General features: G+C 37.9%; 2 protein-coding genes across 12 annotated transcripts in view; both read right to left on the reverse strand.

Annotated features, from left to right (window-relative positions):
- Window positions 1-19,780, reverse strand: part of ITPK1 (inositol-tetrakisphosphate 1-kinase) — a 386,351-nt gene that overhangs the window by 178,865 nt on the left and 187,706 nt on the right. The gene's annotated exons all lie outside the window — the stretch shown is intronic.
- Window positions 14,031-15,741, reverse strand: LOC103099851 (methylosome subunit pICln). The gene has a single exon (XM_056810470.1). The coding sequence runs from the start codon at window positions 15,674-15,676 to the stop codon at window positions 14,945-14,947; it is 732 nt and encodes a 243-aa protein (XP_056666448.1). The 5' UTR covers window positions 15,677-15,741; the 3' UTR covers window positions 14,031-14,944.

Below are 19,780 nucleotides of genomic sequence, written 5' to 3' on the forward strand. Positions count from 1 at the left end.
CATCTCTTGCCACTTAGGGATGAAAATTTTTCTTAAAACTTCTGTTGAACATTAATTGTGAATATATTATCTTCTATTAACAGAGTCTGTCCTCTAACCAAACCCACCAAATCATTGGACTACCACTACAAGTACTGGCTGTGGACATTTACCTACCACCCACACTTCTACCCCCACATGCACACAGATTGGGTCAGGAAGAAATTAAGCATGTATTGTGCATCTCTTAACCCATTCAGTGCTAACAGCACCCTGAAAATTCTCCATTTCTGAGGATCACACCATTCATCAATATCACCGTTAATTAGAGACTAGATATAGTCATTTATTGGCCCTTAGGCAGTTGCATTTGGAAGTCAGAATGATTTGCTGTAGGCACTGACAAATTCTGTGTCCTAGGGCAAATCTAAGCTCTTTCACCCCTCCTCATCTCTTTAAAAAAAAAAAAAAGGCAGAAAATAAGCTCTTTCACCCCTCCTCATCTCTTTTTAAAAAATGGCAGAAAATAATAGGTTGTTGTGAGGATCAAATGAGATAATACCTAAAGAGCTTTCCAAATCATATAAATGCTAGCTATTATTAGCCTTTTCTTTTCTTTTTTAAAAGGCAGATAGGTGGCCCTTCTCAAGATATTCAAGCAAATCTAGCTCCGGGGACCTGTCTTTCTATTTCAATATGCATGCTACTATCCCATCAAACACTGGTTTGCCAGTTCCACTTCATATCCTATGACATTCAACTTCATGCCACTTCAGCTAAACAGGCTAACCTTCAATCACACCATCACCCATTACTACACTACTGCCATGATCCCAAACTCTAAAATTCCTTTCTGATTATAACCTATTCTTTTTTTCTCTTCCTCTGCCCCACTCCTCTTAAATCTAATTTTCAACTTCATTATGACATCCAGGAATTGAAAGCTTACCAAACCCATTCCCATTTGTAAGTTACTTCTAAAAATAGGAAAAATAGCACAGTCTTAACCTTATTTTTTTTTAATATAATCTAATCTAAATTGTGCCCAAAATGCCACATGACAGGAACTTAATTCTATCACAATTAACTACATATCACTCCCCACAGTAGCCATTCTTCCAGTACAACCTTTTACCTACTTCTCCTTAGATCTTACTTATGTAACAATTAAAATTATGAGACTGGTCTTGAATTAATAATTTTGTTAAATCAAAAGTAGTAGGAGGGGGGAAAATAGGAGAAAGATAGAAAAGGTACTTAGCTGGCTACCCTAAGACTAATATAATAGGCCTTCTAGCTATACTCACAAAGAGATCCAGTCAGCACCACAACACAGAAGCCAAGAACCCAACTTCCCCCTTGCCACAGTTTTTGCCTTTGCCACCAGGGGGCCAGTCAAGGAGGTGTTCCCCCAGCCCTCTCTGAGTCTACAGCTGCCTTTTCCCAGCTGCAATTCTATCCTCCTGACCTAAATTACCCAATGGTTTCCTTCATATAGTCCAGGCTTCCAGGTCAATGGTCCCCAGGAGATGAAGTGAGAGACCCCAAAAGAGTAAATTGCCTTCACACACTCCTACTTTACTAAGAAAATAAACATCCGACATGAGCTTCATTTATCCTATACTACATCTCAAAATTCATCAATATCATCTCCATTCTTTGCTGGAGTCTCAAGGGAAGAGGTAGCCCTTCCTTCTGAGGGACAATTCCTCTACTAATACTTTTTGATCCTGTCCCAGGGTTCCAATTCTGGCAAAGAATTTGGTCATTTTGTCATTCTCAAACCTGATATTTCTCCCTACTGGCTATAAGTATTCATGGGTCTCTTCCATACTCTTCCCTAAAGGTCTTATCCTCCTCTCCCTTTCCATATAGCTAGAAAAAGTTGCCTACATTCTGTGTACTCCTCAATGCTCCTACAATTTGCAACTTCATTTGGAACTTAACAATTCAAAGGAAATTACTCTCTCCAAGAATACACCAAGAATTTCTTCGATGATAAATTCAATAGCTTCCTTACCATCTCTCTTGACTACTCTATATTAATTGATAGTCTCAATTAACCCCTTGACCTTGGGTGCTCTTCTCTGCTCTCTTGATTTTTAGGACACCTCTTCACTCCTAGTTCTCATCTATCTGTTGGCAGACATCTCAGTCTCCTCTGCTGGTTTGAACCACATTCCATTCCTTAAAAGCATGAATCTTCCACAGTTCTAAATTGTGTGTTCTCTTATCTTTCTATATTCTCTCTTCAATTTGGACTCCTACTTCTATAATCTCCTCTCCAAACCATCCTCTAAAACGTCAAAATAATCTTCCTAAAATACTAGTCTGACCAAGTCCACACCCTCCAAGAACATCCTCTGAGTTCCATTATATACTACTCCTCATCTTTGCATGTAAACCCTGTCCTAATCTGGCTCCAGTCTATTTATAGTCTTCTTTCGCAATTCTGCCCTTCATACACTATTGTCTGTATTTCAACTAATCATATTGGCTAAAACTAGCCAATCCCCATACTGCCATGGTGTCTCACACAGAGCCAACATTTCAAAACAAAACAAAACAAAACAAAACAAAACAAAACAAACCTTAGCCTACTATCTTAGAATCAATAGTATTGGTTCCAAGGCAGAAGAGCAGCAAAGGTAAAGCAATGGGAGTTAAGTGAATTGCCCAGGGTCACACAGCTAGAAGTGGCTGAGGCCAAATTTGAACCTAGGACCTCCCATCTCTAGGCCCCACTCTCAATCCACTAAGCCACCTAGTTGCTCCCAGAGTAGATATTTTTAACGTTTGTTGAAAAGAATTGGAACATACTTGCATATGTAGATTTGATCCACAATAAAAAAGCAACTTTCTTGAGTGCAAAACCAATGTTACCTTCCTCTTTCTGAACAAGTTTTGTTTACTATTGTTCCTAAGCAACCAACCAAACTCCAAATTATGTTGTACTAAAAAGCAACACAAAGGAATTAAAGTAAGAGACTCTTATTAGCAAGGATAGAAAAGGAGATAGAAATCGAATAAGTGGTAAAATTAATTCCATATCTGATGGAAGAAAATAAAGGAAAACTCTCTGAAGGGGGAGATATTTTATAAAGCAGTCACTAAAATAAGTTTTTGATACAGAATGAATGCCACTAATCTTTTTAGAGGTATTCTTAAAACCCATTCATTAGAAAGAATAAAGAACTATGGAAAAAATGATTTTTTCCAAAGAGGAAGAAAAGAGTTTTCCCAATGGATCCATCAACCACAAGTAGAATAAGCCTTTCAGTCTATCTACTGGGCCACAAGCTTCATAAAATTTTAATACTTCTTTTAGAATTACCAAATAAACTGCTTAAGGGGGATATGTACTGTGTACTGTTTTATCACCACTCAGAAAAAAGGAAGGACCTGGGCTGTTTCCATAGCAAATGGTAAACACAGTCTCATTTGGAGAAATTGCTGGGTTACTTCTCCAAAATACCATTTCTAAGATTTAAAACTAAACCCTGGTTTTCACTAGAGACAGCAGAAAAGAGGTTAGAGAAAGGCAAAAACAAATACCTGCAGGATTAAAGGAAGATTTCATCAGAATCCATAATCATAATAGCTCATAATTATGTAGCATATAATTACGTAACACATTATATTTCACAAATCACTTTCCTCTAAACAAATCTTTAGTATATTGAGCACACTTATTATCTCTTCCTTCCCATCCTTTTACAAAAGACAAAAGGGTTAAATAACTGACCCATGGTCACTGATTTTGAATGTGTTAAGCTCAAAGATTTGAATCCAAGTTTACAAGTATAGAATTCTTCTCAGTTGAACTTTCATTACTACCTGTTGATGCATGGACCTGCTTTAGGTCAGAACACTTCATTTTGTACTGAAAGGTTGTCTCAAATTAAAACCCACACCACTTTATTTAGAGATAAAATGATGACACTACGCAAAAACCTAGGACTTGACATCTGACTTGTACCTGAAACCTTCTATATGTGTAGTTTCATCCATTAGAAAGTAAGCTCCTGGGGAGCAAGGGATTGTCCTGCCTTTCAATTTGTATCTTTAGGGCTCAGAGTATTCTGCACATAAGGGCTTAATAAAAAAAATATTTTTTGGACAGCCACTTCTGTAGGATGGGTGATTTAAAGGATGTCCTGTCCAAGATGAAATAAAATTGACCATTTTAAAACTGGCAATATTCAACCTTAAGAAGAAAAGATATAAAATAAATAATTCTGATTACATTAAATTAAAAAGGTTTTGAACAAACAAAACCAATGCAACTAAAATTAGAAGGGAAGCAACAAATTGGTAAAATCTTAGTAACACAAAACTCTGACAAAGGTCTAATTACTTAAATCAACTGTACAAAAAAATCAAGCCATTCCCCAATTGACATATGGGCAAAGGACATGAATAGGCAATTTTCAGATAAAGAAATAAAAACTATAAATGAACACACGAAAAAATGTTCTAAATCTCTGATAATCAAAGAAATTCAAATCAAAACAGCTCTGAGGTATCATATTACACCTCGCAGACTGGCTAACATACCAGAAAAGGAAAGTAATAAATGTTGGAGGGGATGTGGCAAAATTAGGATGTTAATGCATTGCTGGTGGAGTTGTGAATTGATCCAACCATTCTGGATGGCAATTTGGAAATGTGCCCAAAGAAGTTTAAAAAACTGCCTACCCTTTCATCCAGCCACAGCACTGCTGGGTTTGTGTCCCAAAGAGATAATAAGGAAAAAGACTTGTACAAGAATATTCATAGCCATGCTCTTTGTAGTGTCAAAAAATTGAAAAATGAGGAAATGTCCTTTGATTGGGGAATGGCTGAACAAATTGTGGTATATGGTGGTGATGAATGGAATACTATCCTGTTCAAAGGAATAATGAACTGGAGGAATTCAATGTGAACTGGAAAAACCTCCAGGAATTGATGCAGAGTAAAAGGAACAAAACCAGGAGAACATTGTACACAGAGACAGATACACTGTGGTACAATCAAATGTAATGAACTTCTCTACTAGTAGCAATGCAATGATCCAGAACTAATTCAGAGGGACTTATGAGAAAGAACCCTATTCACATCCAAAGGAAGAACTATGGGAGTAGAAACACACAAAGAAAACAACTGCTTGATCACATGGGCTGATGGGGATATGATTGGGGATACAGACTCTTAAATGATCACCCTAGTGCAAATATCAATAATATGGAAATAGGTCTTGATCAACAACACATTTAAAACCCAGTGGAATTGCATGTCAGCTACAGGAGGGGGTGGGGGTAGGGGAAGGAAAAACATGATTCTTGTAACCATGGAAAGATATTCTAAATTAACTAATTAAATACCCCCCCCCAAAAAAGGGAAAGGTGTAAGAGTGAAATTATATCCAAATTCAAGTATCTGAAGGCCTGTCTTATATGGAGTAGCTAGATAGCTCAGTGGATGGAGCACAAGATTTGAAGTCAAGAAGACCCGAGTTCAAATATGGTCTTGGACACTTAATAGCTATGCGACCCTGAGCAAGTCATTTTATCTGTTTGCCTTAATCCACTGGAAAAAGAAATGGCAAATAATACCAGTATCTCTGCCAAGAAAACACTATGAACGTTACTGGTATGCTCCACAGGGTCACAAAAAGTTGGAAAAGACTGAACAATAACCTAAATGGGTGAGGAAAGGGTCTATTTAGCTTAGACCCAAAAGATACAACTAGGGAAAATGGATGAAACTACCAGGGACGGAAGATTTCAACTGAAGGAAAAATTTCCTAAAAGTAGACTGTGTAGTGATAGTACATTATTGGTTACCCCTCAGTAGAGATCAAAAGGAGAATGGATGACCACTTGTTAAAGATAGCAGAGAGGTGATTTGTCTTCAGATCCAACCTAAACTATATGCACTGTAAGGTTCCCTCAAATTCAAGTCTGTGATTTCTTTGCTTTTCACTTCCCTCTATTCATGATTATTTTCCACTTCATAAGAATATCCTTTAAATAAATAAATGCAAAAGCTACTCAGCCCTCTACTCCATCTATTCATTTCCTTTTGAATGAGGTACCTTCAAGAAACCTCAGTAATATCTAATGAATTCAAATTTGTTGCCATGTGTTAGAATGCTAGTTTGTCTCATTTGTCACACATTCTGTATTTTTTTTTGTACATGTGCCTCTGCTAAAATTCAACTTCAAAAAACCTTCCCTAGATCCCCCTTAATGCTAGTTATATCCCAATGAGATTATTTCCAAACTAATATGCATGTGTTTTTCATGCAGAGATATTTGTATATTGTTTCCTTCAATAGACTGTGAGGTCTTTAATAGCAGAGATTGTTTTTGGCTCTTTGTATAACTATCACTGAACACAATTCTTGTGTAAGTAATAACACATTTTATTAGGCTCTTAATAAATGTTTCTTGATTAACTAGACATCTTCAACTTTTATTTCTGGATTTTTTTTTAGATTTTGTTTCCTTGGTAATTTCTGAGATTTTCTTTTTCCTACATGATAAATATGTATACGTTTTATGGAATTTAACACAGCATTTAAGTAATGATCAAAGGAAGAAAACACAAAAATGAGACACTGACTGTCATCAGAGTATACAACAGATCTCTTCTGGAGAAACCAAAATAAATAGAGTTCAGGAAATATAAATGGAGGCATGAGAAAGGAGTGATGAAGGATCTCAATTAATGAGGATATCTGCTGGCATTCTCCCTGTCAAAAGAAAGTCATCTTGTATCATCACGGTAATATCATTCTTCAAGAGGTTGAGGAAGCAATGAGGGAAGTTCTTATTCTGTAACAGACTTATAACAAGGCACTTGTTGGTAAAGTTGAAACTACTAGAATTTGGGATTGACAAAAGTGAACACACTATCTTAAACTTTATCACAGAAAAAAGCTGGGCAGAAAAGAGCATTTTAGATTTTTAAATGATAGATTTCAAAGATTTAACAGAAAAGACAGAATTGAAAGGTCTAAAAGTCTACAGAAGAAGTATAATAATAATTAATAAATAATTAATAATGATTTCAATTGTGATTATAAAGAAACAAGGGAGTAATACAAAGAGACCAGTGTGGATGGGAAAAGAACTCAAAAAACAAACATAGATGCTGGAATCAAGGAGAAATAATAAAAGAGAAAAATAAGAATAACAAAAAAGGGTTAAATAACTGACCCATGGTCAAAGATTTGAATCCAAGTCTCCAAGAACAGAATTCTTCTCAGTTGAACTTTCATTACTGCCTATTCATGCATGGACCTACCTACATTAGGTCAGAACACTTCATCGTGTATTAGAAGGTTGTCTCAAATTAAAACCCTCACCACTCTATTTAGAGATAAAAGATTGATGGTGCTAAGCACTGGAATTAAGAGTGAAAGAAGAATTTATCTAGAAGGTAAGATTTTAGATGAAACAAAGGAAGCTAAAGAAGTGAAGTCCCTTTTAAAAGGATCCTACTAAAAAAAAAATCATATGAAAACTGGATCTTAAAGAATCATGTAGCCGCCGACGCCGTCTCCCACCTAACACCAGCCATGCCCAACATCATACTGTTCAGCGGCAGCTTGCACCAGAACCTGTCCCAGAAAGTGGCGAACAGGCAGGGGCTGAAATTGGGCAATAAGAAATTCAGCAATCAGGAGACCAGTGTAGGAACCAGTGAAAATGTGAGAGGGGAAGATGTCTACATTATCCAAAGCGGCTGTGGGAAAATTAATGATAATTTGATGGAACTTCTCATAATGATCAATGCTTGCAAAATTGCATCATCATCCAGGGTGACTGAAGTGATCCCATGTTTTCCATATGCCTGACAAGATAAAAAAGACAAGAGTCATGCTCCAATTTCTGCAAAACTTGTGGCTAATATGCTTTCCATGGTTGGGGCTGATCATATCATTACAATGAATCACCATGCTTCTCAGATACAGGGATTTTTTGATATTCCTGCTAAGTCGACAAATTTCCTCAGTAAGTCTGAACCAGTGAAAACACAGCTGAGTCAACTAATCTCATTAAGACAAAACTTGCCCGACCCTTTTAGGTACCTAGCATCTCATTGTATCAATTCTAAAAACAGGCCTGGCTCAAAGAACTCCTTGCCCCACCATAAGCATGGATCCAAGTACTTTCTTTGTTTAGCAAGGAGTTTTTTTTCCCCTAAAGCAGTCTTAAGTATGGTTGGAGTAGAGGTCCTCCCATTTCTGATCCTGGTGAGTTCTCACATCAAAATGGGGAATGTTTCTCAGTAGGGAATTTGTTCCAATTAAGAATTCCCTGATTTGAAATTGGAAAATACCAGAGTTATTTGCTAGGATTACTCAGTGATGGCATAAAGAACTGGGCAATTCTAGTCTCTGCTGACTCATAGGTAATCTCTTTATGAGCCTGGCCACAACCGCACCTCCCGTAACAACAGGCGTCCCATGCCCCATGTGCCACAAACACTGCGCCTCAGCCTTTGGACTTCAAAGCCACATGAGGGTACATCAATAGATGATAATGTACAAAGACAATTGTCATTCTCAGTCACCGAGAGACTACCACTACTACTAAAGACATTTTTAAAAATTTAGTTCATTTCCTCTTCTATAAAATGCTTTTGTTGCAAGGAAGGTGATCTTTAAAATTTAAATCACTAGAGGAATGAAATTATTGGTAATATTATTATTAGCAAACCCATTCGCCATAAGGACAAAGTAAATATTTTTCTAAATGGAGAAAGAATTCCTGAGGGTGTCATGAAGGTAAATATGAGAGGTATCACTTCCAGAAAACTAAATTCTAGCATTGAGCTTGCCAGCTTAAACTGCTGCCTCCCACAGTACATTTCAAACCTCTCTTATAGCCTGTAGACACTGGTTTAATCCTGTATAAGATGCCAAAAACAAAGAAAACAAAAAAAGGTGACTCTGTCCCCCTACATGGAAATAAGCTTTCACCTTGGAGACCCATGAATACAGAATGACACACACCTATCTCTGCCACACACATCAAGAAAATACTGGCTCCAAATGATATCAAATCACTATGGGAAGGCAGGCTCTATTTAGCCTTTAGACAGTGAAATGTTGCCAGAGGGCTATTTTGTCTTCATTCATTTGCCAAAATCCATAAGGACATGGACCCCAAATATCTTGAGCTCCGGACTTCCTGAAATATAAAACTGGCTGTCATCTCTAACCCAGCTGTGATACAATAGAAAATGTGTGGGTTTTGGGCCTACAGGACTTGTTTTAGTCTCAGTAATATCATATCTCAACTGAGGGACTATGGACAATTTCCACCACACTGGAATGGAAAGAGAGCTGAACTTGGAATCATAAAACCTGAAACTATTTCCAAGTTTCAATATTTATGGCCTATGTTCCCCAGGAAAAAAATCATTTCACTTCTATTAAAATATAGATAATATTTGTATTACCCCCACTCACAAATCTGTGGTAGGCATTTCCTATCTTGAGTTGATCTTATTGCTAGTATTCCCTGAACAACTGCCTATAAAAAGGAAGAAAATTCCTTATGTATTTTTCTTTTAGCTTGAAGACCATAAATAGCCCCATTATTTTTTCCAAAGCATGTCCACTGATGATTTTTGCTGGCTCCTCAACAAATTCAAGAATAGTGCTAAAGTGGCAAATCCCACCCTATGTTTACTACCTGCATGACTTAACTGAGTGGTTTGGTTTAACAGAGGGCTTTGGAGGAACCCTAGATCCCATATGATGATCAACATTAAGCATTTAAATATAAGGCTCTGAACTTGACTACAGATATGTACATGTCATAATATTCGGAAAGAGCTTATAATCTAACTATAGAGAAACAGGATATATAAAGCAAGATAATAACAAAAGGATATACTGCTAATTGATAAATGAGCAGTTTAGATGAGGAAAGCAGTCATTACCCTTTGCACAGAACAGGATAGTGTGTTGAAAAAAACAGTGACCAGGAATCAAGAGACCTACAAACAAGTCTGAGCTCTGCTATTTATTTCTTAACTATGTGATCTTGGAGAAGCCTGTAAATGCTCTGGGTTTTTATTTCCTACTATGTAATATGCAGGCTGTTGGGACTAGATTAGAGATGTTATCTACAGGAGAGGTTTCTATTTGAGCTTGACAACCCTGAACTAAATTATCATTAAAGTCATTTCCTGATTAGACATCTTGTGATTCCATGATCTAGGACAGAGCAATTATTAAAAGATGGGCCAGTGAAATAAGGGTCCAGAGAAGGAAAACTCTTGAATTGGACCTTTCTGAAAGGGTTAAGACTGAGACAAATGAAGAGGCTAGGCAAGGAGACATCTGGCAGTTAGCAGGGCATGAGCTAAGGCTCTGTATAAAGTAAGTACACTTGGGAAGAATGAATGTGTCTCATGTCCGTCCTCTTTTAAGTGGGAGAATAGTCTTTGGGATTGGAATGAGAAGCTTAAAAGTTGACAAAAGGCAGTCAACTTGTTTGCCCAATTGTGCTCAGTAGATCTTCAAACCTTTACTAATCTCTATGCCCTTAATTCCATCTAATGGAGAGGCCTTTAGAAAATGGGAATAGGAATTTCTTCTTCCATTAATTTTAAATGGTAGGGGGTGAGGTGAGGAAGGAAAAAAGGAATAAAAACAGGGAGTGTGAGGAGAAGCTTAGCTAAGAAGATTCAGGTTCAAGTCCCACACCTTTGGCTCTGATACCCTGACAGACTCCTTAGACTCTCAGAGATGCAGGCAGTTCACTAAGGCTGCAAGTTGTAGAAAAGCTGCCAAACTACATTGGGACAGAGTTAATCTACCTAGGAATAACTTCTACTCATGAGATAAAAGATCCAGTTCCTATCCATTCATTATTCCACTCATCAACAACCATATTGTGACACACTCTAATATTTGGCATTTGTTCTGGGCAAAAGACTTCTCACTGTACGATGGAGGAATCTATACATATCTATAGTAGTAGTCTCTTGGTAACCAAGGATGACGATTGTCTTTGTGTGTTTTTGTGCACAAAGACACTTGTGCATGAAGATTTAAGTGGAAAAGTCGATGCACAGAGATAGTCCCACTCTCTTGGCGTTGGAAGCCTGGGTCCAGTGGCACGAAAAGTAGTTACACCTGGAGACTTCCTCAGCTGCATTGGATGGCCGTGTTGTCCTTTGTGCTCCAACACGCCCTTAGCACTCCACAGTGCCTTGCTGTATCGCCATCTCAGCCGTTGAACCTTCTTATTGGTTTCTTCCGCCTGTTCTGCCGAAACAGTCTTCACATGCTGGGTGAGCAAAGCCCTAGTTCACCAGGGGTCTATGACCCGATGGCTACCCTCACAAGGTTTGGCCGGCCTGTCAAAGCCGTTGCCCCCGGGTGTGTCCGCTGTCGCATGCTAGCAGCTACTAGGAGCCACGGGTAAGAGCTGGGTGTCAGGTGAGGGTCAGAGGCTGGAGAGCTGCCCTAGGAGGGCTCAACAAGCCCTCCATCCCAAAGATATTACTCCTCCCTAAGGAGGGAAAGCACTGAATTAGAAAACTGCTCCTTCCTCTGTCATTAAGATGCTATATGACCTTGGGCAAGGCAATGAATTTTTCTGATAATAAAGTAAAGATAGTAATTTCACCCTGCCTGCTGAAATACATGTGAAAGTGTTCTAATAAGTTATAAAGCACTTTTAAAAATGAGATATAATTACTGAAAATGAGTCAAGTATTTTGTATTTTATTGTCTATAAATACTTTTTCATTAATTTCTCTGGACTTCCATTTTTCTGGACTGTCACCTATTAAATGAGAATTGAAAAAGAAAAGTTTCTTCTTTCATATCGAATATTCTATATCATAAAGTTTCTTCCAGTTCCAACATTTTAAGTCCAATGATCCAAAAATAGACAGGAATCAGTTAAAGTGTTATGGACATATACTAACAACAATAGAACTAATCTTCCTATTCATTTTCACATGCTGAGGACCCCTCCCAAAGCCAAAACAGAGCTCTTCACATTCATTAATGGGCCATAAAATAATCAGGTACATTAAGATCTCTACTTTCTATTTACAAGGGAAAACCTAATAATAATGGTACAGTCACTGAGTCATTTGGTGCTAATAATAGAGATTAATGGTACAAATGGCACTTGAAACTATATGGTAAAAAGAGTAATTCATTGCATCAGCAGGTCAACCACAATGAGTATATTATATTTTCAACATATCCTTTGCCTCCCCCACAATACCACCACAACCCACACATAACCAACACACACCCTAAGCAGTCTCATATAGCCTGCTGCAAGACTTTTAAAGAGAATTGTATGGCAGATGTCAGTGGCTGATTTGGATAATTCCAACACTATAAAGTATATACTCATGAATGAAAAAGGAGGCTACTGATATCTCTTTGCAGACATGACCTTCAAAGACTCCTGCTATTGAAGTTATAACTAGAATGTCTCCTCAATTACTAGTAGAGAATATTGGTCTATGATAGCACAACAAAGTCATTTTGTGACTGGCTTCTTTTACTAACTTAATAGTCAGTTAACAAAAACAACAACCCACATCAGGGAACATTCTGAATAAGATTATTGATTTTTGAGCTGGAAAGGAGGATAGAGGTCATCTAGTTTAACTCTTTTGTTTGTAAGTTAATTGTGACAATAAGGTCACAAAGCAAGTTAAGCAGACCTGGGATTTGAATCCTCCAAAACATCCAGTACAAAACTGATAACACCATTGTTCTTTTGTCATTTCCTTCTTAAATTTTCTCCCATTCTGTTTTTTCCAGTCTTATTTCCCATTGAAAGGAACAAGAAAAGAAGCACTTATTAAGCACATACTATATGCCAGCCACCGTGCAAAGTGCTTTGCAAATATCATTATCATTTGATCCTTACAAATAACCCTGAGAGATAATTGATATGATCTCCATTTTCCTGATTAGGAAAACTGATATTAAATGACTTGCCCATAGTCACAGATTAAATATCTACTGAACTGTGTCTTCTGAACTTCATGTCTAGGGCTCTCTCTACTGCACTACCAGCTGACTCTTAAGCAGTTGAAAGAAGCAAGATCTAGTGGAAAGACCCACAGATTTAGACGTAGGTTAAAACCTAGACTTTGCTAATTTACCCGTGTTAAGTCACTCCCCATCACTGATCCTCATTATATGCCTTTGGAAAATGAAGATATTTTAAAAAGATGGTCTCTAAGGCTGCTTCTATATTTAAATCTTATGAAATCATAAGTTTTCATATATACATTATTGTGCATACTGTCCAGACTTTAGCCACAGTCCCACAAAAACACCTAGCAGTTTACCAACTCCAGACTTTTGAATTACCCTCCTGGAATATCCTCCCTGTCCCTCTCTACCTTTTTTTTTTTTTTAATTTTATGTTTAACTATTTTTCTTTATTATGAAAAGGCTAAAAGTAGAGAAAAGTACCCTGGGCAATTAACATCAGAGGCACATATTGTCAGACAGGGTCAGTTTGTTTTACTTAAGTTTTTGCTTAATTCTTTGTTACAAAGTAAAGATCTATTGGTGATAATGTTGGGAAGTGATGGGAAGTGCAATAAAACAAAAGGAAAACAATCATTGGCAAGAGTTTTAATCTATGTACTTGTGGAATAAGAGAAATCTAGTATAAAATATTTGATGGACTGGTAAGTATTAGGATTTTCTCTGAATATTAGAGTATCAAAATTATTTTAATTTCTTAATCCTTAATCACAAATTGATACCCACTTGCCTGTGGAAACTTGCAATTGATATCGAGTGACTATGCTATTTGACAAGGCCTCCTACTTAAAGGATTGAGTTATGAAAATCTCTTAAAGGAATGTCTCTAGTATATTTTTCTAAGGCAAGTGGCTAAAGAAATGTGAACAAATAAAGTTCCAAGTCTTAAGAATTTCTACTGTTTCCCTTTAGGACTGCACTACAAAATGTTACCTATCAGACATATAATGTCAAGTAAAACACTACATATTATCAAAAAGTTAAAAACACAGCATGAAGAGACACCACAAAGTTAACATACAAAACCTAATTTTATTTATTTAGTTGTAACAAAGACAAAAGAATTCTCATCTGCAGTATTTTAAGGATCTCATCCCAGCCTCTTTAAATTTTCAGAGGAACCTAAGAGAAGATAGCTTTTGAGGCCAGTTTGTCACAACAGACTAGAATTATAAAATTCATCTTTCAGACTAAAGAGAACTATGAAAATAGCAAAAGCTTGTCAGAAGCTCCCAGCTCTTGTTAATGGAGGTTGGTGGGACATGGTAGAAGAGTTAATTAGGCTACTCATAGAAGCAGGAATAAGCTAATCAGGCTTTGATATTCCCTATGGGTAGTTACCTGATTGATCCAGAGTACAAAAGAGCAGAGGCAAGCCTCTGAGAACTCTTAATCTCTTTTCAAAGAGCAATTACTGCTACAGACACACAAACACACACATATGCATGTACATATGTGTATATATGTGTGTAATGTATCTGTGTGAATATACATACATATGTACGTGTGTGTACCTCTGTGTGTATGTGTGTGTGTATGTGTATGGCATATGGCATATTCTGGTTACACCTCCTACCCCCACTTCTTTTCCATACCCCTGCACCATGTGGGCCTGCTGCCTTACAGATGAGTACTGTGAGGGAAGGATTTATAGGCCTAGATGACCACAACTGGGCACAGGATTCTTGAGTCAATGATAAACTATAAATACCCTGTTGGGTGAATCCAGCCACTTCTGTTAATAAAGAATGCAAGCTTCTGCTGGTGGTGATTCATATGGCCTCAGCATAAGTCTGAAGAACTGGTTTAGGTCATGTTTGCAGAGGGGAAAAAGGTGTTTCTTCTCTTGCCTCTCCACTGTGGGAAGACCAGAAAGTTCCCTCCTTCAGTTAACATGTGGAATCTAATACTCAGCCTTACTGATCTTCAGTGATCAACATCTGCATCCTCAAACTGTCCGGCAACAGTTGGTGCGGCATCTATCTCCATCCCATCTTCATAATCCCTAATTGAGTCTTCTGTCCTTACTCCAGCCATGTTATACTGGCTGCTCACAGACTGAGCAAGCATTCCTTCTAGTCGCTCCAGAGTAGCTTGTCCTTCTGCAGTTAAATGAGACAATCCTTCTTCATAGGTGTAAAATGTAGGAATATCCCCCTGTCCTTGTTCATGTGCTTCCACATCATATTCTTCTCCATCATAATCATCTGAATCTTCATCCTCAGGATCTGGATGTAAAGCTTGACATTCACACATGGCAGCAAACAATGCTTCCAATGCTGACTTATCACTTGGAACAAATCTGAACTCAGCAATTGGTTCAATATCTTCATCACTGTCCTCATCTTCTTCCCCTTCGGCCATTGGAGTTTCTTTTACTTCTTTGGGTTCTTCCTCTCCAAATCGAGCATTCACCATAACATACAAGTGCTCTTGTGGATAGGCATTTAGGTCCCTGGAGACAGCATGTAAACTAATGGTGGGATAGTCCAGCGAAAATCCCAATCCAGATCCATCTAACCAGGATAGGCGGCTCTCGGCGATGTAGAGGGTACCGGTGCCCAGGCCCTTGCCGTCCAGCACCGCTTCGGTGTCGGGCTGCTGCTGCCGCAGCCCATCTTCTGAGCTCGGCGGAGGGAAGCTCTTCAAGAAACTCATCCTATCGGCGCTGGCGGTGGCAGTAGCCGCCCGGTGGACAGGGGAGGGGCCCCTCTCTACCTTTTTAAATTCTACCTATCCTTCAAGTCCCAGCTTACATCTCCTTCCTCCACAAAACCTTTCATGATTACCCTAGCAGGAAATATTTCCTTTTCAATTTAAAATTTCTACACTTGTATTTTAGACCTCTGTCAACTAGGGATGGGTTAATGGCTTATAATTCAAGTCTTATACCTTCACTTCCTTTTGCATTCTCTACTCTTGCCAACCCAGACACGCCACTCCAGTATCCATGCACATACCTCCTCCAAAAGAGCATAAGATCAGATAATGAAAGGGAGGAATCACGCAAACTTATTGGCAATACTTTGCAGTGCTTTGAGGAATGGAACAGCTTAGCAACAAGAAAACTGGGAACTGAAGAAAAGAGAGCTGGGACTGAAAAACCATGAAGACCTTCAACAACAGAAGTTAATAGTAACTGATGCCATTGTAGTTATAACTTCTCTTCTCAAGTCCCAGTTTCCTCATCTCTCAATTGAGAAAAAAAATGTTTCCACTGTCCATTTCATAACAATGTTGTAAAGAACGTGCTCTGAAAATTTTAAAGTACTATACAATTATAAGCCAGTTAAGGGCTCTATGCTAAATAGAACAGCAGCTAGAGTCCTGGGTCTGGAGTCAGGAAGTTCAAAGTACAAATTCAGCCTCAGACACTAGCTGTGTGATCCTTGGTAAGCCACATAAAATTCTGTATGATTTGGTTTTTTCTAATGAAAAAGAGGGTGATAATATGTGAATCTTAAAATTTCTCAGATTTGTAAATGTTAAAAATTCTCAGACTCTACCTTAGAACATTTGGTTGAGACCATTCCCCATTTTAAACAATGAAGGTACTTGATCAGGAATGTGAGAACTCTAACATTACTCCACCCATACTTGAGCATATTTTAAGGGAAGATAAAGTTGTGAACTCCTTACTGAACAATGAAAAAGTACTTAACCCATACTTATACCCATACTTATAGTAAGGCAAAAACCTTAAGCTAGGTCTATTTTTAGATCTAATACAAAAGGGTGCTAAGTACCTATGAAAGTCAAATTAATCACTAAAAGGTCAGGCAACTTGCAAACTTGCAAGGGACAAGCTTAACAAAAGAGGTGTGAAGTTTTAGTCTACTCAGGTGTGAATTACTCAAACGTTTAGTCTACTCAGGTGTGAATTAAGAATGATCAGTCCTGTGAAAACATCTACTGTGGTTGGTAGATGTGAGAACTTGGGGGAGGTGACATAGGAGAAAATTCTCTTTAAAAGGAGGTCAGAAAGGCCTCTGAAGGGGATTTCAGCTTGCCAAAGCTGAATTGAAGGGCTCGGTGGCTGAACATAGTTGAGCTGAGAAGCTGAACTGGTGGGTCTCTCTGAACACTAGAATCTTGCTTGGGACAACTCTTGTGGTAAGTGGATTAAAGACTGACTGATCTCTCAAGGCTTAAGCCTAGGCTGGCCTAGCCCTTTTCTCATTATTTCCTCTTACTCTCTCTCTCCCTTTCATTAATTCCTTAATTTGTATTAATTAAAATCTCTATAAAACCCAGCTGACTTGGGTATGTTTAATATTTGGGAATTTTTCCCATGGCAACCACTTTATTTTTGATTTAACACAAGACACTGTCTTGAAACCATATTTTCGCAGTCACAGTTTATGAAAACCACTCTTAACTATAACAAATAATAGCATCTATTTTCATAGGGTTATAGTGAAGGTAAAAAGAGATGAGATTTGTGTAGTGCTTGGCATACTACATGGCACATTTCATTTTCTTTCTTCTTATAGAAATTAGTAGAGCTAAGCTTAATGATAAGATATTTTTTCCACACATATATTTTTAAAAGGGCAATAATGTATACAGTATAGCCACTTTTTCTCTCACATTACCCACAAGGATGATTATATAAAACAGTTCTCCATATAAATTCATTGGGAGGGTGCAAAACATGCCTTTAGTGTTACTATCTTTCATGCCTGGTGCAAGGATCATTATGTTGTGCAATATTTATAGTGAAAATGGGTCGGATTGAAGAACGGAGATACGGAAGGTTTTGTAGCAAGGAAAGGAGGAATTGAAGGGAGAGAGGGAACATGGCTGCAGTGAGAGGTAAAAGTAGAGAGATGACCCTTGCTGAGAGACAGGGGCACATGATCTTTAGCCCCTGTCTGTGATCTACAGTGGATTATTGCCATTTCCTTGGGTAGTTGTACAGCCTCAAGATGTTGCAGTATAACTTTGGCATATGCGATCTCTTTGCCTGTACTTGTCAAAAATCCTCTATGTTTCCAAATTTCTGCTGTGGCATGAATTACTGAGAATATGTACTGAGAATCGGTGTAAATATTGACCTATTTATCTTTCCCAATTTGCAAAGCATTTAATAAAGCAACTAGCTGTGCCCCTTGAAGGCTCACGTGCTTTGGTGAGGATGCTTAGTAACACAATTTCATATTGAGAAAGTCTTTGCTTTGTGCTAGCTTGTAAATGACATTTCTTCGATATGGATTCTAGTTGGTGTGAAGAGTAGGCATTAAGTTTTGATCCTAATACCAAATCAAATGACTTTTGAATTTTGATCCTAATACCAAATCAGATGACCTTTGAATCATGGTTTCTGTGGCTTATATCCAGCTGTGTACTATAATATGCCACTAGCCTAAAATGGGTGCTAATGTTTGGACTAACACTCCAGAAGCTATGCCTTTTGCTTCATGTACAAAGAGATGGAATTCTTTGTTGTAATCTGGAATACCTAAGCCGGGAGCTATTATAATTTCTTCTTTAAGCTGTGCCAAGGCTTGGAGATGCTCTTTTGTTAGTTTCAAAGGTTCAGTGACTGTTTTTGGTTAATTCTATAAGGCATTTTGTTAATTGGCTATAGCCTGGGATCCATTGTATACAGAAACCTGTTATTCCTAAAAAGGCTCTCAGTTGTTTCTTTGTGTCTTTGGCACTTTAAGCTTCTGTATGTCCTCTACTCTTTTCTCGGAAATCTTTCTTGCCCCCTTTTCCAAGACTAATCCTAGGTATTCCACTTTAGGCCTGACCCAATGTAGTTTTCATTTGGAAACTTTGTGGCCTTTCTTATATAGCTCTAGGAGGAGTTTTTTACTGTCCTGGTAACAAACTTTAGCAGATAGGGATGGAAGAAGAATGACATCCACATAGTGCATGGTTTTGCTTTCTTTGAATTGGATGTTCTTTAACTCTTGTTGCAAGATTTGGCAAAATGCTGTTGGACTATTGCAGAATCCCATTGGTAATCTTCCCCATGTCATCTGAGTCTCATTCCAAGTGAAAGCAAAGATTGTTTTCCACATTTGGGTAGCATTCATTCTAAATTATAGAGTTTACATTTCGCTATATAACAATGAGAAACAGCTGTACTCAGAGCTCAAAGGGTTCAGCCCTCCCATTGCTGTATTAAGGCCTCTTGTTCTTAGAAACAAATAGGGTTTTTTGACCTCAAAAGATTAAACTGTATGAGCACAGGTCTATTTTGAAATTAATTTAATGTCTGAGAACTTCCTTCTTTCCCCCACCTCATTCCATCTGGAGCGTGTCACATTCCCATTACATTTATGGAGATTGATAACATGGTTGTCAACCATGATGCAACTGAATGACAATTCACTGCTATCCACATAAAGAGATGGATAGTAAGGATTACAGGAAATTATATTAGGAAAGTATCATAAGAGATCATATCTAGATTAACTCCTTTATTTTATAAATGAATAAATGAATATACTGACACTCAAAGAGGTAACTGTACTAGGTTGTAGACCTCAAAAGCATCAGAGATGGAATTTAAATTCAGGACTCCTAACTTTAAATCCAATATTCTCTCTGCTATAACACAGATTTCATGACCTTTGACTCAGTTCTTCTTTTTTCCCCTGCCTATGAACCCTGTTCCTTTTAAAAAGGAAAATGCAGGGGGGCAGCTGGGTGGCTCAGTGGATTGAGAGTCAGACCTAGAGACAGGAGGTCCAAGGTTCAAATCTGTCCTTAGACACTTCCTAGCTGTGTGACCGTGGGCCAGTCACTTAA

Source organism: Monodelphis domestica, chromosome 1, assembly GCF_027887165.1.
Source record: "Monodelphis domestica isolate mMonDom1 chromosome 1, mMonDom1.pri, whole genome shotgun sequence".
NCBI classification, from domain to species: domain Eukaryota; kingdom Metazoa; phylum Chordata; class Mammalia; order Didelphimorphia; family Didelphidae; genus Monodelphis; species Monodelphis domestica.